The 24,120-nt window shown below is 59.0% G+C and overlaps 1 protein-coding gene across 4 annotated transcripts; it reads right to left on the reverse strand.

Moving 5' to 3' along the window:
- Nucleotides 1-3,337: 3,337 nt before the first annotated feature.
- CILP2 (cartilage intermediate layer protein 2) lies at nucleotides 3,338-21,056 on the reverse strand. 4 transcript variants are annotated; one of them, XM_075902796.1, is made up of 9 exons: nucleotides 20,798-21,056; nucleotides 16,482-16,592; nucleotides 15,553-15,822; nucleotides 14,892-15,071; nucleotides 12,658-12,816; nucleotides 11,068-11,382; nucleotides 10,643-10,751; nucleotides 8,928-9,085; nucleotides 3,338-7,789 (listed from the first exon to the last, which is right to left on the reverse strand). In XM_075902796.1, exons 1-9 carry the CDS (start codon nucleotides 20,856-20,858, stop codon nucleotides 5,397-5,399), a joined length of 3,756 nt encoding a protein of 1,251 aa, XP_075758911.1. In that variant the 5' UTR covers nucleotides 20,859-21,056; the 3' UTR covers nucleotides 3,338-5,396. The 4 variants fall into 4 exon arrangements, with proteins under 4 accessions (XP_075758911.1, XP_075758912.1, XP_075758913.1 ...); XM_075902797.1 differs by having other exon boundaries at nucleotides 16,482-16,580; nucleotides 20,798-21,055; XM_075902798.1 differs by lacking the exon at nucleotides 16,482-16,592.
- Nucleotides 21,057-24,120: the final 3,064 nt, after the last annotated feature.

Below are 24,120 nucleotides of genomic sequence, written 5' to 3' on the forward strand. Positions count from 1 at the left end.
AAAGATTTGAAAACTACAAGCTGCCTACAGGTGACGGCCTGTCCTACCTCACCTCTCCTCCCCTAGGCAGGCCTAGCTTCTGCAGTCACCTTGGCGGGTGTCTCCCTCCTGCACCCCCAAACAACGCCCCCCCGCTTGGAGGACCCCTCTTTGCAGCTGCCAGCGAGCCTCTGGTGTTTCACCTCCCTGGGCTTTGGCAAGAGATCAGATCAGCTCTTCCCGGCGAACAGCCCAGGCGTTGTCTCTTTACAACCCTCAAGTGTTTGCAGCGAACGGCTTATCCTGGGTCCTTCTTCCTTCCGGCCTGTTTTTCCTGCTAAGCCCCAGAGCTCTCCCTGGGAAGAGGCCAACATACACCATTCGTCCTTCCTCGAGAGCAGCTCTGTTACTGTCACGGCGGTACGGCGGGGCCGGCCAGCCCCAGGCTCTGCACTGGTAGGTGTCACATTTGCACGCGGCTCTGATCACCAGCCCTGGCGCGAGAGATGGGGAGGCGAGAACCATAAAGGGAGGCAAAGCCTGCGCAGATTTATTGGAGCAGGGGCCTGGGAGCCAGGAATCCCTGGGTTCTGGCGATGCCTCTAGGAGGCAATGGGGGGCTAGTGGTTAGCGTAGGGAGCGTGGGAACCCCGACGGCTGAGTCCCATCCCTGGCAGGTCAGTGTCATCTGGTGATGGGAACACAAGTCTGGGCGCCAGGACTCCTGGGCTCTACCGACAGCTTTGAGAGCAAGAGCGGTGTCTAGTGGTTAGAGCAAGGCGGGGAGCTCTGGTTCATGCGAAGCTTTTCGCAGTCCTGGTGTGTTCAGATAAATAACCCCAAAGCTCCAGCAGACTCAGCTTTGCTCTGCCCCCCCCCCCTTGGTAAGGGCCTTTTTGCAAAGCCAAACAGCTGGTGAAAAACAAGCCCCAGGGTTAATCTTTTCAACACCAGCACTCACCATTCCCACGGGCTTGAGGTCAGTGACGCACACCCCGAACTATTCAGCCACTGTTCCACAAACACCTCCTCCCCTTCTCGGCTCCCGCCCCGGCAGGACATGCCTTCGTGTCTGGGCACCGCTCGGAGGCCGGCCTGGCGCATCAGACACCCGGCACGAGGGGCGTCTGAGGGGGCAGGTGGGGAAGGGATGGGGTCTCGGGACAGGGACGAATAACAACACGACATGGACTCGCTGCTCATCTAGATGGAGCCCAGCAAAGTCGCTGGCTGGGGGTCACACTCCGATGCAGTGTCAGACGCCGGGGCCCTGGCTGTAAGCACGCACCCACCCAGAGCCAGCCTAGAACCCAGGTGTCCTGGCTCCTAACTCCCCAGCCATTGCCCCCTTCGTGAAGCCGGGAGCTGAACCTTAAATACACCCAGAGCCGTGATAGAACCTAGGAGTCTGGGGTCCCAGCCCTCGGATTTGATCTGATTGCTGGAGCCAGCTCCCTGCCACTCCAGGAGCGGCTGAGATTCTGCACACCCGGAGCTGGGGGGCTGAAGGCTTTGTATTGTGGGCTCCCTCTAGCACCAGGTCCCCAGTGGGCCCGGGCTGACATGGCCCCTCAGCTCCAGGCAGGCTGAGTGCTTGAAAGGCTGAACAAGCCCCGGGGATGTGGCGGGAGGCACATGGGGCTGGCCACACAGGCGGCGATGCCCTCGTGCCACATTTACCAGCCCCCCCCGAGGGACCCACACACAGGGCTAGCGTGCTGGGGCACCCAAGTCTTTCAGTCCGTGGAGAAACTCCTGCCAGGTCCCAGTGTGGTCAGACCCCTCTGCCCCAGAAGCTGGTGTGGGGCCTTGGCTTACGGCAACAAGCTGGCTGCAATTTGGCAGCGATTAAACATGCCACCTGACCCCGGGGTCGGCTGCCAACACAACTCACAATGTGGTGGCAAGCGAGGCCCGGACACAGGTTGTGTCTGTGGACAGAGCAACACTAGGCCAACAGCCTGGCTAGTGTCGACAGGCCCCCAGCTATACATTGGTGCTGTGTGCTTGGACTGCACCAGTTTACACCAGCAAAGGAACAGACGCACAGAGTTAATTCTGGGCCGGATTCTCCCCTCGTATCAGCGTCACCTGATGTGTCTGCATTCAAGTCGTGGGAATTTGTCCTGATGTTCTCCAGCATGAGGGACCGGGGGGGGGGGGGGGGGGGATGCTGGCCCATTGTTACTGAGTCAGCAAGGGGTGTGGACAGTGAGCGAGATGGAGGCAAACCAAGATAGAGTCGGAGAATGGAGAAAAGCAGCTCATGATTGGCTGGGCAGGCAAGCTGGTGGGTATTGGGGTGGCTGGGAAGAGACCTGAATCAATAGATGAGTGGACAGATGTGGATGGATGGGGAGGGGACATGTGGATGGCTGCGTTGGTGGACACGGAGGGGTAGATGAACAAGCGTAGGTATGGCGAGATGAGCAGGTGGGCACTTGCAGTGATGCAATAGGTGAATGGTGTAACGGGGTAGAGGTGAGAGAACTTCATGAGCAGATGAATGGGTGCAAGAGTTGGAGGTTGATTTGCTGGTGAATGGATGAACATAAGATCATAAGAACGGCCGTACTGGGTCAGACCAAAGGTCCATCTAGCCCAGTAGCCTGTCTGCTGACAGTGGCCAGCACCAGGTGCCCCAGAGAGGGTGGACCGAAGACAATGATCAAGCGATTTGTCTGCTGCCATCCCTCTCCAGCCTCTGACAAACAGAGGCCAAGGGACACCATTTCTATCCCCTGGCTAATAGCCTTTTATAGGCCTAACCTCCATGAAATTATCTAGCTTCTCTTTAAACTCTGTGGCTACGTCTAGACTGGCATGATTTTCCGCAAATGCTTTTAACGGAAAAGTTTTCCATTAAAAGCATTTGCAGAAACGAGTGTCTAGATTGGCACGGACGCTGTTCTGCAAAAACACTTTTGCGCAAAAGCATCCGTGACCAATCTAGACGCGCTTTTGCACAAAAAAGCCCCAAGCGCCATTTTCGCGATCGGGGCTTTTTTGCGCAAAACAAATCTGAGCTGTCTACACTGGCCCTTTTGCACAAAAGGACTTTAGCCCGAACGGGAGCAGCATCGTATTTCCTCAAGCAGAACTGATTTCTTACAGTAGGAAGTCAGCGCTTTTGCAGAAATTCAAGCGGACAGTGTAGACAGCGGGCAAGTTTTTCCGGAAAAGCGGCTGATTTTCTGGAAAAACTGGCCAGTCTAGACACAGCCTGTTAGTTCATGAGATGGTTGGGAGGTTGTATTGCTGGTGAATGGGTCAGAGGTTGGTTTGCTGCCTTCCAGCCCCGGCGCCAGCCCAGCATGGGCCCATCCCACGAGTGCACAGGGACACGCCTCAGCCAGGCTGATGAAAACACACCCATGTATTTTATAATAAATAACATAGAAACCTGCACAATGTAGCGACGTGCCTTAGCAAACTAGACCGTCCTGTGCAGAACCCGGCCCCGGGCTCTCGACCCATGAGTAACAACCAGGCACGTGTGTTAAATCAGGACAATTTCAATGCCATGTTCCAGGGACCCAAACTGGCCTGGCTCCGGCCAAGCAGAACTGCCAGTGGTCAGTGGCGGAGCAGGGTGGGGAGCTATGGCAGACACAAGGCAGGAAGTGTGTAAATCACTGTGCATTGAGATTGTCTGGCACCGCAAGTCCATTGGTGGCTCGCAGGTGCCTTATCAGGTCTTGGCATGGAAATCAGCTCGGAGTCTGTTTGCCAAGTGGGATTTTCTGCCTTTGCACGTCTTCTTAGTGCCCCCTCTCTCCTGGGGGAGGGGTGCGTCATTACTAAACGCTGGGTGTATTTTATCCATCCAGACCATATGAAATTAGGAAAGGAAATAACTTTGCACCATCCCTCAAACACACACACACACACACACAAAGATTGATTGAAAAAAACTCAGAGTGGCGTGCCTGTGCACGCATGCACGAGTGTGTGTGCAGGTGCACGAGTGTGTGCGTGTAGGAGGGTTGCACCAGACAAGCCTTCGTGAGAAGGTGGGATTTGCAGGCTGGGCTATGGATGAGGGCCGGGGATTTACACTCTGACACGACTGCTATCCCTGAAAGCATCTGCTTTGGGGCAGCACTTTAATGTACCCATCCCCCTACACCCTCCTCTCCCCCCCCCCCGGGCTGGGGCAAACCCCCAGGGGTGCTTCACAGGCTCCCACCTGGGGGGGAATCAGTTTGTTTATCTTCATAATTCTGTTGCTTTTCCTACCTTGGTGGGGACAGGGGCCCAATGATACAAATGCCAAATGCCTCCTTTTCCTCCTGGCCCTTTTGCACACCCGATGGTGTTTCATTCCCGCCCCTGCTCCCTGTTCTGCCCTGACCCAAATAAAAACATGTCGTGCTTCAAAAGGACGCTGGCAGGCTCTGTGCTTAAGGATGTCCTTACCTGCAGCGCGAATCGCCCACCGGGGAGGGGGGTTAATATGAAGGCAGGAAGGATGTCAAAAGAGCTAATTTGCTTCTCCCGCTTGTGTCCTGTTCTCTACTTGTAAACCACGGCTGGTCAGTTTCACATTCGTCTCTAGTCAGTTTCAGAGGCGGCTCTTTCTGCAGGGAGCACTGGGATCTGGGCTGGCCTGCATGAGTGGGCAATGCTATTCCTGTCAAATGCCTCTTTCCACTGAACTGTCCTCGTTAAAAAAATAACCTCAGGGGCTGTGTCTCTCCAGGGGCAGGTCTATGCGCCTGACTCTGGGGAGATGCAAGGGGGGTGCTGCACTCCAAAAGGAAAGCCTCAGGCAAGTGCGGAATTTTCCCTTCCCCACGTGGCCTGACTGGAGCTGTTCCCCCAAATGTAGACGTCGGGCTACTCTCACGGTGGGGCAGGGAGACAATCCAGGTTTGGGAGCAGAGGTCTGGCACTAAGCTAACTGCCGGAAGGCTGGGAAGTGCAGGCAGCTGAACATGTTCCCACTCATCTTTTTTCCACCCATGTGCAGAATAATTTGATGCGCACCAAGGCAGATGTGCATGTGCACCACCCTCAGAACCAAAACCTAGCGGTGGGCACTCTGCTAATCAGCTGGGCAGCATTTGAACTGCTCCTGAGCAGCCGCGCAAGCACCCAGATCGCAGGGAACCCTGGCGAATGGTAACACTAGGTGCCAGCCCTACTCTGCTCAGGCCCATGGAGCGTCCCAGGCCCGGATGTTACCAAAGCGCCAGAGAGAACGGAGCAGGGAAGAGTCACTTTGGAGAGACCAAGGCGCATCCCCCACTTCAGTGTTGGCAACAAGGGCCTCTGTGATAGGCTTTCTACCAGCGGGGATGGGGACGTGGGTGGGGAGGGGGTGCTCCGGGATGGGGGAAGGGGGATTCTCTGTGTCAGGGCCCTGGAGACTGCTGTGGAAGGGGTCAGGAGGGAGGGCCGAGGGGCTGCTTGCTCTATTGCTGAGCCCGAATCAGGCCCATCCTCCTCCGGCTGCTGGGGGTCCGTCTGGTCTGGGAGGAGAAGCCAGTTCTGAGGCCAGCGGGGTAGGCCACCACCTGGGCGGGGGCCCGCAGTTGCTCGTTGCCTCTCATCTCGCGCCGGATCTCGGTCAGGGCGTCGGCGGGCGAGCTCAGCAGGCGCTGGAACAGGCTCTGCCGGGTGGCAGGCTTCTCCTGGCAGGAGAAGGTCAGGGCCGTACCCACGTCGGACTTCATCTCCCGGGAGAAGCCGTCCGAGGTGCCGTCGAAGCAACGCCCGATGGCGATCTCTTTGGCCAGCCGGGGGTTCTGGTCGGTGACCGTGTAGATGCCGTAATTGTGACCCAGCGGGTCGACCGGCGCCAGCATGTTGAAGACCGAAGTGTCGTTGTTCTCCACCACCGGGGGGTGGCGGCCCAGGTATTCCCGCAGCAGGCTGTTGACGGCGGTGCGGCGGCAGCTGCCCTGAGGGACGACGGACACCGAGGTGCGGTCGATGAGGCTCTGGTCGAAGAGCATCCCGCTGCACTTGAACTCCACGCAGGCGGCCGAGCTGTTGTCGATCTCCATGTCCCGGACGCTGCGGGTGTCCCGGAGGCCGTACAGTTGGCCACGCGTCCGGGGGTGGCTGCCGCCCACGCTCCGGGACCGCACCATGTACTCCTGGGGCCCGTGGATCTTCACCTTGATGTAGCAGGCCCTGAACTCCTGGGGATTGGGCCACCAGGACAGGTAGTCCCCGGTCCAGGAGGCCAGGTCGCTCTCCTTGAAGGGCACGACGTTGTACTCGTACTTGTCCACCTCCACCCGGTAGAAGCGGAAGTGGTTGGCCGCGACAGGCGCCTCTTCGCATTCCCGCAGGCTCCGGTAGGGGTAGATGGGTCCGTTGGCCTCGTCTATGTTGTTGGGGTTGGGCTTGGCCAGGTTGACCTGGAAGGCTGTTTTCTTGAGGCGGGGGTCGTCGTGGTCCGTCCGGCGGTAGCCCAGCTTGTTCAGGTAGGGCTGGGACACCCCCACGGCGTTGGGGTTGAGCTTCGGGCGGGAGGCCACGGCCTCCAGCTCCTCCCCTCCCATGGTGGCGGTGACGTAGGCTGTGTAGGCGTCGGCCCGCTGGCTGTCACAGAAGGCAGGCAGGCAGGCCCCGTTGGGCCCGGTGATGACGCTGTCGAAGCGCCCCCAGGCCCGGGGGTTGGAGGAGTAGCCGGGCTTGGGCTCCAAGTTGATGAGGGTGATCACCACCCCTTCCAGCTGCTCGTTGGGGATGAACTTCTCGTTGATGTAGGCCCGGACCTTGACGAAGCAGCGGCGGCTCTCGGGCACATCCAGGTTAAAGAGCCGCCTCTCCCGGATCTCCAGGTTGCCAATCAAGAAGGCCCTCTCCTCCCGCTTGCCCCGCTTCTCCTTGGCCAGGTGGAAGGCGCCTTCCTCCTCCCACAGGCCTGTCTCGGGGTTCAGGGACCACAGCTTCATCTTCGGGAGGTGCTCAGGCATCCGGATCTGCTCCGCATCCACCCGCACCTCCAGCCGGCCCGTCCGCAGCACCTCGTTGGACTCACCAGCCCGGAAGTCCACCGAGAACATGCCGTAGGTCCTCAGCGGGACGAGATCGCCCTCGGCGTTGACAAAATTGAGGTCGCTGGAGGCCGCGGCGGCCGTGGTGACATCCCGGGGGTCCAGGAAGGTCACGCTGGCCTTGACGGTGCTATTGTACACCTCCCCGTTGGGCCGAAGGAAGGAGCCGGCTGGTATTACCATTTCCCCCACCGGCTCCTGGCCTTTCAGCTCCCCAAGTAGGATGGTATTGGCCTGCGTGGGGTCCAGATCCACCGGCTCCTTCTTCCGCATCACCTTGATGTCCTGGTAGACGGCACCGCCCCGGGGGTCGAAAGGCAGGACCTTGACCGTGTCCACAAACTTCTGCAGCGGGTCCACGAAGCGGACCACCAGCCGCCGGGTGTCGGGGGGCACGTCGATGGCGAAGGTGCCCTGGTAGCCGGTGAAGCCGGTTTTCTCTTTGCCCAGGAAGATCTGGCCGAAGCGCAAGGGCTCCCCATTGTCGGCCGCCGTCACCCGGCCGTGCACCAAGATCTTGGGCCGGGCGCAGCGCTCGCAGCCGCACTCGGCCACCACCTTGATGGGCAGGACGGCGCCGGAGCAGGGGATCTCCCGCACCTCCATGCGCCGGACCCTGCAGCAGCGCCCCGCCCCATCCCGGCACTGCAGCTCGTTCTTCGGGGTCCCGGCGCAGCGGGTGTCGGGGCAGCGGCCCACGTTGTAGTACGAGGAGCGCCCCCCCTCCTGGAAGCACTCGCTGGGCAGCTTGATGAGGTATTCCTCCGGCGTGGCCCGGCAGCTCGGCTGTCCCTGGCCTGTGGGGGGGAGAGAAGAGTTACCCAAAATGCCAAACGCAGCAGCCTCCCCCACTTTGCACCGGGTTCCCCCTCCCTGATCCAGGGCAAGAAACACCCAGCTCCTTCTAAAGCAGGGGTGGCCAATCATTTTTGCGGGGGGGGGCCATTTCGCGAACTTTGGTTCCTGGTTGCAGGGTGGCTCTGCACGCCCCACAAGGAGTTGGGACTCAGGTGGAAGTGGTGGGGCCTCAGGAAAAAGGGTGGGGCCTCTGGCAGAAGGGGCGGGGCCTCTGGCAGGAGGGGCGGGGCCTCCTGCAGAAGGGGCGGGGCCTCGGGCAGAAGGGGCGGGCCTCATGCAGAAGGGGCGGGGCCTCATGCAGAAGGGGAGGGGCCTCGGGCAGTGGCGGTGGGTCCCTCTAAGCACTGCACGCCCCTAGGGGAGGAGGAGACTTCGCACACTCCCCCCACCCCCAGGCCACTCAAGACCTGGGAGAGGGGCTGTGCACAAGATCAAAGGGCTGGTGGCTTCCTCCAGGCACCGCCCGCCCCGGGCAGGGGGAGGGAGCTGCCAGTCCCTTTGAGCAGCGAATGACCTTGCGCGCTCCCCCACCCCTGGATCCCGATTGGCCTGGGGGCCGGAGAGCGGCCGGGAGCCCGTGGGCCGTATCTCGCTCAGCCCTGTTCCAAAGCGAGGAACAACGCGCTCCGCGCCATGAGTAAGGTTCCTAGAGCCCACCCTGCCCCACCCCCCCAATCCGGACCGGCAGCCCCCTCCCTCCATGCCAGCCCCCCAGGAGACAGGAGCGCATCACAGCCCAGCCAGGGCTCCCGCTCCTCCCGCAGCGGCTCCCGTTTCTGGCTCTGCTAGTGCCAGGTTCCGGCATCGGCCCAGGACCCCCCCAAAGCAGCCAAACTGGATTATTGGCCCTCTCGGGGCCTGAGGGCAGCTGGGATCTGACCCAGCCCCTTTGGCATCTCTGGCCTGTCTCTCGCCAAAGCCAACGGCCTTTCGACCCGTGGCCTTCGCCTCCCTCCCGTGGCCAGAGGAGGGTCCTTCCCCGGCTCTCCCCCGGCACTGTGGCCGTAAGCAGGTACGCTGGCCGGCCGGATAACCTGGGGGGCCCCCCCCACCCCTCACAGCTGCCCCAGGGCTCACCCATCACGGTGAGGAAGGCGGGGGAGGATTTGATGGCGCCCGCGTCCGTGCTGGCTTTGCAGTGATAGACGCCGGCCTGGGGCAGCTGGAGACCCCGCAGCACCAAACTGCTGTTGTACTTGTGGGCTTTCCTGTCCAGCAGCGTCCCGTTGTGGTACCTGCCGGAGAGCAGCCCACAGAAAGCGTCAGTGATGGGGGGAGGGGGAGTGGGGCTCGCCAGCTGCCCGGGCTGCCCCCTGGATGGCTCCTAGAGCAGTGTCCCCCTGCACCCACAGACCCACCATACCCACGGATCCCCTGAGCCCCCAGGCCCACCCTTCCATGCACCCCTCATCCCAAAATGCCCCCACATCCCCGACATGACACTTCAACACCCAATCCCTGCACCCCCGTCCCTCCCCACACAACCCTCACTCTACACCCCATACACACACACAACCCCCATCCCTCAACCTCCCACCCCAAGCCCGCCTCACCCCAAAACACTCAACCACCCCACAACATCCCCCACCCCCACACAACACCCCCAACACCGTCAGCACCCAATCCCCGCACCCCCGTCCCTCCCCACACAACCCTCACTCTACACCCCATACACACACACAACCCCCATCCCTCAACCTCCCACCCCAAGCCCGCCTCACCCCAAAACACTCAACCACCCCACAACATCCCCCACCCCCACACAACACCCCCAACACCGTCAGCACCCAATCCCCGCACCCCCGTCCCTCCCCACACAACCCTCACTCTACACCCCATACACACACACAACCCCCATCCCTCAACCTTCCACCCCAAGCCTGCCTCACCCCAAAACACTCAACCCCCCACAACATCCCCCACCCCCACACGACACCCCAACACCGTCAGCACCCAATCCCCGCACCCCCGTCCCTCCCCACACAACCCTCACTCTACACCCCATACACACACACAACCCCCATCCCTCAACCTTCCACCCCAAGCCTGCCTCACCCCAAAACACTCAACCCCCCACAACATCCCCCACCCCCACACGACACCCCCAACATCGTCAGTACCCAATCCCCGCACCCCCGTCCCTCCCCACACAACCCTCACTCTACACCCCATACACACACACAACCCCCATCCCTCAACCTTCCACCCCAAGCCTGCCTCACCCCAAAACACTCAACCCCCCACAACATCCCCCACCCCCACACGACACCCCCAACACCGTCAGCACCCAATCCCCACACCCCCATTCCTCCCCACACACAACCCCCATCCCTCAACCTCCCACCCCAAGCCCGCCTCACCCCAAAACACTCAATCACCCACCCCATCCCCCACCCTCACACAACACCCCCAACACCTTCAACTCATGACCCCCCCCATCCCTCCCCACACACAACCCGCACTCTTCACCCCCGTAGACACACACAAGCCCTTCCCTGCAACTCCTCCTGGCCCAGCCCACAGACACACACACGCTTGACCCCCCTTTCCTCCCCCCAGACACACACGCTGCCGTCCGTGCCCAGGGAAGCTGGCGCTGGTTCGGACCCAGGGCAGGCTGGCACAAAGCCGGCATCCCACCTGCGGCTGCCAGGGCCCCTCATTCCCGACCAGCAGCCCCTTCCCCTCCTATTCCTGTCCTACCACATACCCCCCACCCCTCTGTCTGGGAGCCCAGGCTCCCCCCCCACCCCCACGGCTAATGGCGTTTGCCTCCCGATCCCGTCACTCACCAGTAATATTTCAGGGGCACAGGGGTGCCGGTGGCTGCACAGCAGAGAGTCACGCCCTGCCCGGCCACCCGCACCTTGGACTCGGGGTGCTGCACCATGTAGGGCTTCTCTGCAGGGAGACGGAGCAGAAGAGGCAAGGATGCCCCAGTGCTGACAACAATCTCCCTCCCCCCTCTCTGCTCCCCCCCCCCATATTCCAGAGCAGACCTTGAGCTGCCCCAAATCCAGCCCCCCCCCACACATTCCGCCTCCACCCCCATCGCTATCAGCTCCTGGAGGCTGCCACAGCACCAGCAGTCAGGGGGCGCCCGGGCTGGAAGGGCTCCCGTTGGGAGCGAGCCCCTCGCCGGCAGCAGTAGTAGGCTGTTCTCTGCGTGGAGCAGTCCCTAGAGGCGCGACGGGACCCACCAGGCAGGGCCTCTCACCCAGCCTATGGAGCGTGACCCGCACCCACGACGTCCGGGAGCCATTGGAGACGATGGGAGCCTGGCCCGGGGCGAACGCCTCCAGCTGGACGCTGACGTTGGCCCCGTGGCCGGCGCAGACCCCCCGGATGCTGAAGCTGCCCCGGCGGTCGGTCCTGGCCAGCACAGCCCGGGGCTGGGCCTGGAGGGTGACCCGGGCGTTGGCGAGGGTGGCCCCCTCGGCGCTCAGGACGGTGCCCACCAGGGTGTGGTCCGGGCAGGGGCAGCCGCTGCAGTCCTGGCTCGGGGCGCCCAAGGCACAGCTCCGCTGGCAGGCTGGGGGCAGGGACAGAGGGGGCTGCAATGAGAGAGGAACCCAGCGCGCCTGGCCCCCCAGGGCAGAACAGGAAGGGGGAACCTCAGGGCCAAGAGACCCCCGGGGCAGCAAGAGGGCTCCTGAGCCTTCCAACGGAGGATCAGCCCTTCCCTGTGCAGCTTAGAACTCGGATCCACCTGGGTTCTAAGTCCCAGAGTGGGGAGCGCTGGGTTCTGCACGGGGCCGGCGTTTCCCCTGCTCTCGCCCCCGCCCGCTGGGCTGCACACGGGTGCGGAGCTGCCTAGGGCAGGTCTGCTCCCCTCCGCACCCCGCCGCCGGGCCTGGGAGGGGAGAGAGATTGGGACAGAGAGGAAATGGGGGCAGAGGGCGAGAAGCGGGGGGCTCACTCGCTGGGCAGTGCTCCCTGGAAGCCGAGCGTTTGGGCAGCCGCCCAGGAGAGAGTCACGTGCCGCCCACTAATTAGCAGAGTGCCCACAGCCGGCAGCCTGTGTCTCTGTGGATGGTGCACATCTGCATGTGCCGCCGTGCACAGAACAAAATTTATCCCACACACAGGAGGGAAAAAAATTAGAGGGAACACTGTTGCTGAGTCGTAATGGGCCTGCCTGCCTGTCTGACAGGGGTTTGGATCAGCCTGAGAGATTCCAAACACCCCTGGGAGCTAAGGGCAAGAGGAGGGGAGAGATGAGGGGATGGATGGATGGATGGGACAGCTAGACAGCTGGACGGATGTGATGGATGGAAAGACAGACAGACAGATAAGATGGACAGATGGATGGATGGATGGACAGACAGATGGACAGACAGATGGACGGATGGATGGATGGACAGACAGATGGACAGACGGATGGATGGATGGATGGACAGACAGATGGACAGACAGATGGTTGGACGGATGGATGGATGGACAGACGGATGGTTGGATGGACGGACAGATGGACAAACGGATGGATGGATGGACGGACAGATGGACAAACGGATGGATGGATGGACGGACAGATGGACAGACGGATGGACGGATGGGATGGACGGATGTATAAATAAGGGCTGATGGGGTAGGACCAGAGGTTATCATAGGCAGACAAGGGCTTTGCTCAGGCCCCAACCATCTGAATCCAATTCCCAAGCCCGGAGGATTGGACTGCCCTAAAGAACAAAGGTTTCCCGTCCTGGCTCGGCCAGATCCCCCCGTCTCCCCAAACCCTGGCTCCTCCCGTGGCTGGTCCCTCTTGCTCTGGGTGGGGCAGGGGAGGGAGCCCCGGCCCAGCGCGTACCTGGGCAGGGTGTCCGGGCGCATTCCTGCACCTCCGAAGGGCGGCCGACGCAGTGGGACCTCTTGGGTTTCTTGCAGCTCCGGTGCCGGACGCGCTTCCCGCCGCTGCCGCAGCTCTGGGAACAGGGGCTCCAGGCCCCCCACTTGCTCCAGCCGGCATCTGCAGGCGGAAACGCCCATGAGCCCACCAGGCAGCGGGTCCCTTCACGTGCACAGCGCTGCATGGAGAATCCTGTGCCGGCGGTAGCGGCTGCCCTGAAGACAGACCCACAGAGAGATCACCCCCCCCCCCGGCTCTGTGCATTGCCCCAAGACTGGAGAACACACCTGGTAGGGTGAAAGGGCAGATCACCAGCTTCCCCACCCCCACCCTCCCAAACCCTGCTTGGGGGCAGACGTGAGCCTCGCTGGGAACCCCTTTTGGGTCTGGCACTGAGCCCAGGGCATGCTGGGGCAGGGCTTTGAAGGTGCCCTCTCTTTTGCGCTCATGGACACCAGTGCAAAGGGAGTGTGAAACACAAGCAGCGTGCAACACCCTGCTTTTGCACTGGTGCAAATCATGACACAAGGCCCCGGGGAAAGGAAACTCTGCTTGTTTCTCGCCTTGATTGCCACTGGGCTCAAATCCAGAGAGGCCACCAAACTGCGTTTCCCAAGAAGTCCCCTGCCCAGCCTCTCCTTGTATTGGAGGATCAGTCCCAAACCCAGCATGGCCAGAGCCAGGACGCCGCAGACGGCGGAGCTCTCTGTTCCCAGTGTCGAGTTCACTGGCTCAGCCTTCCGCACGCACCTGCCAAACTATTTTCATGTCCTAAGCCTCTGCTACTTCAATTACCCTGAAGAACAGATGCTGTAAGCTGTCCCTACGGGCCCAGCGCTGGACGCTAGGTGTAAACAACAACTTGCTCTGCTTTGGATAGCGGGGGGAGCCAACTTTAAAAATTCCCCCCGGCTAGGCCAAGATCTGCTGCTTCGTCCCACAAGGAACGGCTCCAGCGCTCGGAGCTGCCAGCCCGCCAGACGGAACACCGGGCTCCCAAAGAGTCCATTAAAAAGACCTTTGGCCATAAAAAAGCAGCCAGTCAAGACCACAGGCAAACAGCCGGCAGGCCTGCCCGTGGATGCATTGAGGCCTTTTACGATTTTCCCCCCTCCCTTCTTACTCCCGTTTTAATGAACTGGTGAAAGAAAGTCCTTGAAAATACTTCAGCTGGCGGCCTTCAAAGACTTTGCGTCCAGGTTTGGACCCCCATTGCAGAAAGGATGGAGCGCGTCCAGCGGAGGGCAATAAAAATGACAAGGGGGCTGGAGCGCATGAGCTACGAGGAGAGGCTGAGGGATTTGGACTTAGTCTGCAGAAGAGAAGAGGGAGGGGGGATTTGAGAGCAGCCTCCAGCTACCTGATGAGGGGCAGGGGGGTTCCAAAGAGGCTGGCGAGAGGCTGTGCTCAGTGGGGGCCGGTGGCAGAGCGAGGAGCAACGGGCTCAAGTTGCAGCGGGGGAGGTCTAGGTGGGATATTAGGAAAAACGATTCCCCTAGGTGGGCGGGGAAGCGCTGGGCTGGGTTCCTGAGGGACGGGGGGAATCTCCATCCCTAGGGGTGTTTAAGTCCCAGCTTGACCAAGCCCTGGCTGGGCTGATTGAGTTGGGGCTGGTCCTGCTTTGGCAGGGGGCTGGATGCGATACCTCTTGAGGTCTCCGGCATGGTACCAAAGGGCACATGCAGGATCTGAAATAGCTCGGGGGGGGGGGCTGGGGTTTAATTGGGTCGTTCTGATCAGTACGGCAAGGAGCCCTGGGCCTGGGGTGGGACCCCAGCGCGCCGGGTGGGGCACAAACAGAGCAACAAGCACAGTCCCGGCTCCCCTGGAGCTCACAGGCTAAGGAGGTGAATGGGGTGTGGGCGCAGGGTGTGTCCATGCGTACGCTGCCCCCTGCTGGCTGGGACTGTGCACACAGGCGTGGGGGTGGGCTGCCCTCGCCAGGATGGAGGCACAGCCACCTTGTGGAACCCCCCCACCCCGGGGGCTTTGTCCGTCGCTTTTCCCTGGTCAGTGGATGACCCGCTGGCCATCCAACGTGTCTCTCTCCCCACCAACCTTCAGTGCTCCCAGCCTGCAGCAAGTGCCCAGACCCCACGCCGGGGGGGCTGGACCGACTGCCCCCTGGTGACCAGGGGCCCATGCACAAGCCCCCCCAGCGGTGTCCACCCCCCTACGATGCTCCCCCCCGTTACCTGCGCAGGGGCCGCTGCACCCCCGCCTCTCCGTGGCTTTCCCTGCGCACTTGGGCAGCCGCGGCAGCAGCAGGGGCTGGCTGGGGAGGCAGCTGCGCTGTCGGGTCTGGACCCCCCTGGCCCCGCAGGCGGTCCGGGAACAGGCGCTCCAGGCTGACCAGGGCGACCAGTCGTCATGCTCTGAGGGTGGGGGGAGGAGTCAGTAGGGGGAAATGCCCCCGGGGGGGGGACGGTGAGAGCTACTGAAACCAGAGACTCGGGACCCCTTCAAGGGCCTGGAATCTGGCCCTGGTGCTGACCCAACAAGGACGCATGTGTCTGTAACCCCCCTCCCCCATTCGCACAGGGGTCCAGTTTCCCCAGATACCAGCCCTGGGGCCTTCCTCGGCAAGCCGCTGGCCCAGCAGGTGTTTGAATTGGACAGGCTGGCGGGCAGAGGGGCCACCCCACCAGACCCTCCATGAGACAGCGGGAAGGGAGAGTGGAGCAGGGGATGGCTATGGAAGAGACAGGTGGCTTTATTGAGGGATACGGGGGTGCTGGCTGCAGCTGGAGGGGGCTGTTCAGCCCCTAGGAGGCGCCCAGCCGGTGCGGGGGGGGGGAGGAACCTCGGACCAGTAACCCACCAAGCCAGCCCCTTGCCCTCCCCCAGGGCTCTCACCCACGGGGCACAAGAAGCGGACGTGGTAGTTGGAGCAGGTTCTGCCCCCCGGCTGCTCCCGGTTGAGGCACCAGAATCCCTTCCCGGGGCTGTAGTGCACGATCTCGCCCACGTCCTCGGGCAGCTCCCACTCGGTGGTGCGGGCCTGGATGGCGACGGGCCGGGCGCACACCCGCGCCCGGTAGTAGAAGCGGACGGCCTCCAGGCTCTCGTAATCGCCCTCCCCGCCCGGGTGGTCCACGTTGAACCAGGAGGTCCACTCGGTGGCGCCTAGGGGGCAGGGAAAGGAACCCACCATTAGCCCGCTGGGCGCTTGCTGGAGAAGGGGATCGATCGATCGTCATGCTCCAGGGCAGATTTCCCAACTGGGGTCAGGAAGGAATCCTCCCGGCACCAACTGAGCAGGAGCAACGGCCTGGCAGCGCCAGGGCCCCGCGTAGACAGGCCACAGGCTTGTTCCAGCCTGGCACGTCTCTTGCTTTTTGCAGAAACAAGCTGATCAGGGAGGGAAGGTTCGTAGGTGGCTCTGGAGTCTGCAGCTGGTTTTATTTGTAGGTCAAAGCCCCTTTGATGCTGGCACTCTCCGCAGACCAGCAGGGAGCTGCTCCCAACACATGCTCCAGCCGGCTGCCGCATCTACACAGCAAGCAGTTATGTCCACATCCTGTGGCAATGCTGGGGAGCTGGAGGACTACTTACTCCGGCTCCTGGAACCCTCCTGGCACCAGGCGTAAGGGAAGTGGGAGGAAGAGGGCTCTATTTCGACATCAGTGCTGTGTAGAATCGAAAATAAGCGATTTCGAAATAAACGACGCAATTGACGTAGCACAACGTGCGTCGCTTATTTCGAGCTGCGTAGACACACCCCTAGGGACTTTATACCAGGGCAGGCAGTGAAGCAGCAAACACGTCTGAAAAGGGCCACACACCTGCTGTATCCGCGCCCAGACGTTTGGAGTCAGGTCTCTTTGTCTGGTGTTTCTCCAGCACATTGGTCTTGGCCAGTAGGGAATCATCCTTCAAAGGCTCTGTTGGAAGAACTACACTGTGTTTGCATCCCCGTTGGATACACCCAAGAGCTCCTCACAGATCCTGCCTCCTCTTCCGCTGCCCTTTAAAGGGTACGTCCAGACTGCGGTGCTATTTCGGGTTCTTCTGCTTATTTCGAGCTGCCGGTGCAATGTAGACGCAGCTGTAATGTCCCCTGCCACATCCTGCCCCCCTGCTGCCCTCCACTGCCCCTCCTAGAAACTGCCCCCTCTGCTGCACCCAACCTCCCCCCTTCCCCCCAGATCTTACCCCCTCCTGCCCTCTCACAGATCCTGACCCCTCTGACTGCTCTGCTCAACCCCTCCAAGATCTCTCATGCTATGGGCATGCCTACACTGGGCAACTATTTCAAAACAACTAAATAATCACTCCCTATGGGTATGTCTACACTGCATGGCTATGTCGGGATGCCAGAGGTATCCCGAAATAGCTACCCTGCGTCTATGCAAGCCGCCCATTATTTTGAATATTTTTTAAAATAATGTTTGCGCTATTACACCATCCCAGGAAACCTCATTGCACAAGGGACAAGGACTGTCTCGAAATAGCGCATTATTTTGAAATTTGGTACTTTGTAGATGTCCCAATTTTCAAAATGAGCTATTTTGAAATAGTTTCAAAATAAGGTGCGTCTACACAGCAAAGTTATTTTGGAGGAACGCCCGTTATTCCGCAATAACAATGCAAGCATCTACACAGCAATTCTATTATTTTGAAATAATTTCAAAATAACGGACGGCTTATTTCGACTTTTGTAAATCTAATTCTATGAGGAACAACGCCTGTTCTGAAATAGCTTATTCCGAAATAACTGTGCAGTGTAGACATAGCCTAAGATACGCAATTTGTGTAGTGCAAATTGAGTTCTTTATTTTGAGTGCTGTGTAGATGCACCCCAAATAACTATTTTGAAATAGCGCTATTTGCCCTGGTCAACAGTACGGTGTTTTTTCAAAATAGTTATTTCGGGAGTTATTATTTTCAGATAACCTATTTGGAAATAATAACTACCGAATTGACTATTTTGAAATAATTTACTGGGGTACATTTAGACTGTAGCGCTATTTTGGTAAACCGGGTACTTCCGGTATCCTGAAATAGCTGCTCCACATCTTTTAAACAAGCCCATTCTTTTGAAATAACGGGATCGCTATTCCACAGCCCTGTAAACCTCATTCCACAAGGATTAAGGGATGTTTTGGATTAGTGCTCTATTTCAAAATACACTCAAAATAAGCTACACAATTTGTATAGCTCAAATTGCATTGTTTATTTCAATCTATGGGTGTGGTGTAGACTCACCCTAGTTTCTACAATTGGAAATTATTTCAAAATAACGTGGGGTATGTCAACACTGCACAGTTATTTCGGAATACTGGAAATAGCTACTATGCATCTACACAAGCTGAAATAAACAAGCTGCCCATTATTTTGAAATATTTTTCTAAATAACGGCCCCACTATTTTGGCATCCGGGTAACCCTCGTCCCGCAAGAGTTAAGGGCTGTCTCGAAATAGTGCATTATTTCTAAAGTTGGTGCTGAGTAGAAGCATCAAATTTCAAAATAAGCTATTTCGAAATAGTTTCTTATTTCGAGTTTCAGGTGCTGAGTAGACACATGCTTGTTGGGTGTGGCTAGTATGTATTTTGAAATAACTTAGTTTGCCAAATTTCAAAATAATGTGCTATTTCAAGACATCCCTTAACCCTTGTGGAACAAGGGTTACAGGAATGCTGTAACAGTGCGCCCATTGAAATAATAATAGCATTTATTTTGAAATAATTATCTCAAAATAATGGTTTATTCTGAAGTAAATGCTATTTTGAAATAATGACTCTGGGTGGGTATGTCTACACATGAAAGTTATTTCAAAATAACAGCCGTTATTTCGGAGTAACTTTACTAGCATCTACACAGACAAGCTGCTATTTCGAAATTACTTAGAAATAGCAGAGGGCTTATTTCGAAATTGGTAAACCTCATTCCATGAGGAATAATGCCAAATTCGAAATAGCTATTTTGAAATAAGATATTTCAAAATAACACTGTAGTGTAGACATACTCTCTTGGAATAACTATTTCAAAGTACTAACTTATTCCAAAATAAGTATTATTTTGAAATAATTTATTCCAACAGTTATTATTACAAAATATGTTATTTCGGAAGAATTTTCTAGTGGAGGCAGGCTCCATGTGTCTATCTCTGTCAAACTGGTCACCAGTCGGGTGCATCTACACTGCACCGTTATTCTGTGGTAATAAGCATTATTTCGAAATTATAATGGGAGTGTCTACACAGCCGTTCCGTTATTTCAAAATAATTTCTAAATAACAGATGGCTTATTCCAAAATCTGAAAAAGGGTGTGTCTAGACTACAGAGGGTTTTTTTTTTGAAAAAAGTAGCCTTTTTTGGAAAAAAAAAACTTCACCTGCTTCTAGACTGCAGCCAGGTTCTTTCAAAAGTAAATTGAAAGAACGCAGCAGTTTTTTTGAGCACGGTAAACCTTAACGCCTTTTTTTGAAAGTACTCTTTCAAAAAAAGGCACTACTGAATGCAAAATGAGCATTTTCCAAAAGAGAGCTTCTAAACTCTCTTTCGAAAAAGCAGCTCACTTTTTTGAAAAAATCTGTTTATAGTCTAGATGCTCTCTTTCAAAAGAGGCTTGTAGTCTAGACATAGAGAAAATCTCATTCTATGAGGAATAACAACTATTTCTGAATAGCTATTTTGAAATAAGCCGTGTAGAGACGTGCCACTGCTGCTATTTCGAAATAGCCCCTCCCCAATTCTTCTTGGGGCTCTAAATCGAGATAGCGCGTCTACATTAGGGAAGCTGCGTGGGACTAATTTTGAAGCTTCCCTGCAGTGCAGACGGGCTATGTGGAAACAAGCTATTTAGAAATAACAATTCCAGAATAGCTTACTTCGAAATAAGGGTATGTCTACACTGCCACACTAGTTCGAACTAGGGTGGCAGTGTAGACATACAAGTGTAGAGTAGACATACCCCAGCTCTGTTCAAAACTCAGGGCCCCACTCTCCGAAGCGTGGGGACAGGGTCTTCTGCTCCACCCAGTCCAGGCCCTTGTCCTGGGGGCCCGGTCTCTCATACCAGCCGTTTATCAGGAGCGGAGCTAAATAACAGGAAAAGCCCATTTCCCCAGGCTTCACCGCCACCCCAGGCATGTTTTCGCGCCCCCACCCCATGGCAGAGCAACAGAAGGGGTGGGGAGGTCTCTCTAGCTATGCTCCCAGGACATCGCCCGTCACCGTGGTCTCTGATCTGCCGCGCTACAAAGTTAATTCGAGGTAGGGACACGAAAGCGCCCACACTGCAGCGTCCCCCTCCCCGGCCCCGAAACTCGCCCGCTCCAGCCCATCCACCCCGAGAGGCGTCAGGCTTAGATCCGCCATGCGGGGTCTCTCCGGACGGTGCGGGAGTCTCTCCGGACGGTGCGGGAGTCTCTCCGGACGGTGCGGGAGTCTCTCCGGACGCTGGCTGGCTGGCGCGGCTGGCTGGCTGCCAGGGAGGTGGAAGAGCCGCGAAACTGACCAGCGTGTCAGTTTCATGGCTGGCAGGGTCCGCGTTTGGAAACGGAGCAGGGGGTCTTGCTGCTGGGAGCAGGATCCTGCCAGGCGGGGGGGGGAGGTGGAAGCCTGAGCGGCAGCGGGGATGATGAGGGGACAGAGGGACGCGGAACCCTCCTCCCTCCCTCCCATCATTGCTGCGGTGGCTGAAAATCGGCCTCACCTGCGCAGGGCAGGTTGCGCCGGGGAGGTCTGCGAACAGGACTGGGGGAGGAGGGGGCTCTCCCCAGCGGATTGAGGATCTGGGGGGATGCGACGAGGGATTCCCCGCGGCTCGGGTCACACACACGTCAGTCCCCCCCCCCCCTCGGCCGGGCAGCCCCGCCGGCCGCGGGGAGGGGAGGCGTGGATGAACTGTGACCTGGGGGGGGGGATGGGCAGGGGTCTCCGCGGCTGTATCTCCCTCCCCAGCCCAGCCAGGGCCAGGCCCTTCCCGAGCCCCAGGCATTGGGGGGCGCTACGCTGGGGGGGGGGCCTCTCCCCAGCCCCGGAGCGGGCTGGCCAGGCTGGCGGAAAGGGCGCGCAGCGTCTCTGCGCCTGCACCTGCGCTCAGGTCGGACGCGGGCGCGCAGCCCGGGGACCTGCGGGCACCAGGCCCCTTACCTCGGGCCAGCGCCAGGCCGGCGGCAGCGAACAGCAGCAGGAGCGGCGTGACTGGCCCCATGCCGCTGCGCGGGGCTGCGGGGAGCCCCGGGAGGTTCGGGGGCGCGGGGCTGGACTCTCCTGGAGCCGGCTGGGGGCGGACTGGCAGCGCCGCGGAGTCTCCGGGCTATATAGGAGCCTTTCCCCCCCTCCCCCCTCCACCGCGGGTTCGCGCCGGGAGCCTGCTCTGGCAGGAGAAATCGGACACGGGCCGCCGGGGCTCTGCCGGCTGCGGGGGCTGGAAAGGTGTCAAGAGGAAAGGGGAGGGAAAAGCTGGTTTGGCTGGGCGCAGTGGGACGGACACACACACACACACACACACACACACACTCTTGGCATGGATGGAAGGGGAGTAGGACACACACACACACACCCTCTCGCACTGATGAAAGGGGGTGGGACACACACACACACACACACACACACACTCTTGGCATGGATAGAAGGGGGGTGGGACACACACACACACCCTCTTGCACTGATGGAAGGGGGTGGGATACACACACACACACACACACACCCTCTTGCACAGTTGGAAGGGGGTGGGATACACACACACACACCCTCTCGCACTGATGGAAGGGGGTGGGATACACACACACACACCCTCTCGCACTGATGGAAGGGGGTGGGATACACACACACACACACACACACACCCTCTTGCACAGTTGGAAGGGGGTGGGATACACACACACACACACACACACACACACTCTTGGCATGGATAGAAGGGGGGTGGGACACACACACACACCCTCTTGCACTGATGGAAGGGGGTGGGATACACACACACACACACACACACCCTCTTGCACAGTTGGAAGGGGGTGGGATACACACACACACACCCTCTCGCACTGATGGAAGGGGGTGGGATACACACACACACACACACACACCCTCTTGCACAGTTGGAAGGGGGTGGGATACACACACACACACACACACACACACCCTCTCGCACTGATGGGAGGGGTGGGGCACAGAGACACACACAGATGGAAGGGGGGATCCCCCTCCCTGCGCCGGGCTAATCCATCCTGTGCCCAGCCAGCGCCAGCTGAGCCCCGTGGCGGAGCCAGGGTCGCTGTGGGTGGTGAGTTCGTGGCCTGCTTTGCCCAGCGCTGCTCAGAAGGTGCTTCCCCGCCTGGGCCCAGGGGCGCAGAGGAGGCCCACAGCGGGGTGCCCCCTGGGGCGGGCATCACTCGGACATGCGTGTGGGGGGGGGGGTCAGTCTCCATTCGCACAGGGGCTACGCGGTGCCTTGTTCTGGGCATTTCAACTGGAAGCTTCAAACCAGCCTGGATTGTTTCCCAAAACGTGACCGGTCCTTCTGCTGGGCGGATGCAAGAACCCTGGGGCACAATTTGCTGATCCAGGCCATGCGGGGGTGGGAGTGGGTGACCCTAACTCCAACCCCCCCCCCCCCCTTAGCTGGCTTTATGGGCGGTGCCTCTCTCGGATGTGGAGAAATTGGAGAGGGTCCAGAGAAGAGCAACACAAATGATGAAAGGGCGGGGGGGGGGGGGGGAGAGGGCACATCCAGCCCGCCAAACAATTTAATCTGGCCCTCAGGGTGGGGGGGGGGGGAGATGTCCAGCAGCCATGAAATGCTGCAAGGGGGGCGCCTCCTGGGGGTCACTTAAAAATCTTCCCCCAGCCTCCTTTTTGCCAGTAAGGACCAGAGGGAAAGGGGGGGATCCCTTGCAGGACTGTAAGGGTGTTACAAGGAGGAGGGAGAAAAATTGTTCCCCTTGGTCTCTGAGGACAGGCCAAGAAGCAAGGGGATTAAACTGCAGCAAGGGAGGTTTAAGTTGGACATTGGGAAAAACTTCCCAACTGTCCGGGTGGTGAAACCCTGGAATAAATTGCCTGGGGGGTTGTGGAATCTCCATCCCTGGAGAGATTTAAGAGCAGGTTGGACAGACACCTGTCAGGGATGATCTAGACGGTGCTTGGTCCTGCCCTGAGGGCGAGGGACTGGACTCGATGCCCCTTCCAGTTCTAGCTGTGAGGATTCTGTGATACCACCAGGAGCCTTTCATCAGGTTCCTGAGCTCAGACTGCACTTTTAGAAAAGCCCGTATGGTGAGGGAGGAATCTCTCCTGTTCCTGCAAAGCTCCAAGAAATCAAATCCCATCAAACAGGCTGCAGGCCAGACTGCTGGGCAAGGAAGGGACTGCAGGCAACGTTCTCTAGTTTTTTCATCCACATGCGGAATAAATTTTGTTACATGCACCGAACTATGAACACATGTGCACCACCTGCTGCTGGCCATGGGCTCTGCTAATCAGCTGGGCAGCATTTGACGCTCCGTTTACGGGGAACATTGGCTGCAGGTCCCGGAGCTCCGTCCTAAGAGCCCTCCGGCGGCAGGCTCTACCACTAAAACGCCCCCATTGTACGAGTGTGTCACGCCGGCGAACGCTCATTGGCTGACGGAGCACTGAGGGCGGGACACTGCTAGCGGGTCTGCCCCAAGCAGCACAAAGGGGCTGGATTGCATTCGAGGCGCTGGCCTTGTAGGGTATCCCCTTGCCTGGAGTGCCCCCTCCCGGGGGGGCAGGCTGACCTCTCCCTCCTCTAATGGTAGCACCTGCAGAGGCGCGCTCAGTACAGGCAACGCGTCTGGGCTGCATCTGGCACAATAGGGACCATTCTCAGTCAGGATCGGGGCCGTGTGCGGCTTGGTGGGGGCGCTGTGTTCATGGGTACCCCAACACTACAGCCCCGAACTCCTCTCCAGCAGGCGCAGCTGCCGAGGGACCAGCGGCCGGAGACGTTGAACAGGCATCTGCTGTCTAAGCACCGCTGCTCCTTATTCCCCCGTTTGCTTCCGTCAGGCCTGCCCCATCCCGGCTGCCTACGCGCCCAGGGAGCCAGCGATGAGCAGCTGTGACGCGACGTGGCTCTGATGTCGGCAGGGTTTCCAAGGGCAGCCTAGTCTACATGGAGGCCAGGCAGCTGGGACCCGGCCATCCCCTGTCCGCAGCCCCGGTTGGGAACAGGGTCATCACAGGTGGCGGGTGATGCAGGCAAGGGGAGGTTTTGCCTTCCCAAAACAAGCCAGGCTCTCTGGCCCCCTGGGCGGGCTGGGGCAGCCTCCAGGTAGCCAGGAAGGATGGGAATCCAGGGCTGGGGTAGGGCAGGGCGGGAGGTGGCTTGCCTTCCTGCCCAGGAGGTTCATCCTCGCACAGACACACAGAGACAGCGAACACCACGGCACTGGCAGCCCCGCGCTCTCGCAGGCCTTGGCGCCCGGCCGACGCTCCCAAGCAAA

Source organism: Pelodiscus sinensis, chromosome 19 (genome assembly GCF_049634645.1).
Source record: "Pelodiscus sinensis isolate JC-2024 chromosome 19, ASM4963464v1, whole genome shotgun sequence".
Classification (NCBI taxonomy): Eukaryota; Metazoa; Chordata; order Testudines; family Trionychidae; genus Pelodiscus; species Pelodiscus sinensis.

Excerpts from the sequence above, each read along its gene's own strand:
- CILP2 (XM_075902796.1), bottom strand. The coding sequence starts at position 20,858 with ATGGGGCCAGTCACGCCGCTCCTGCTGCTGTTCGCTGCCGCCGGCCTG. Across the intron at positions 12,817-14,891 it reads GTGCAGCGGCCCCTGCGCAG|ATGCCGGCTGGAGCAAGTGG; the intron begins GTAACGGGGGGG and ends TTCCGCCTGCAG. Across the intron at positions 10,752-11,067 it reads GGTCACGCTCCATAGGCTGG|AGAAGCCCTACATGGTGCAG; the intron begins GTGAGAGGCCCT and ends GTCTCCCTGCAG.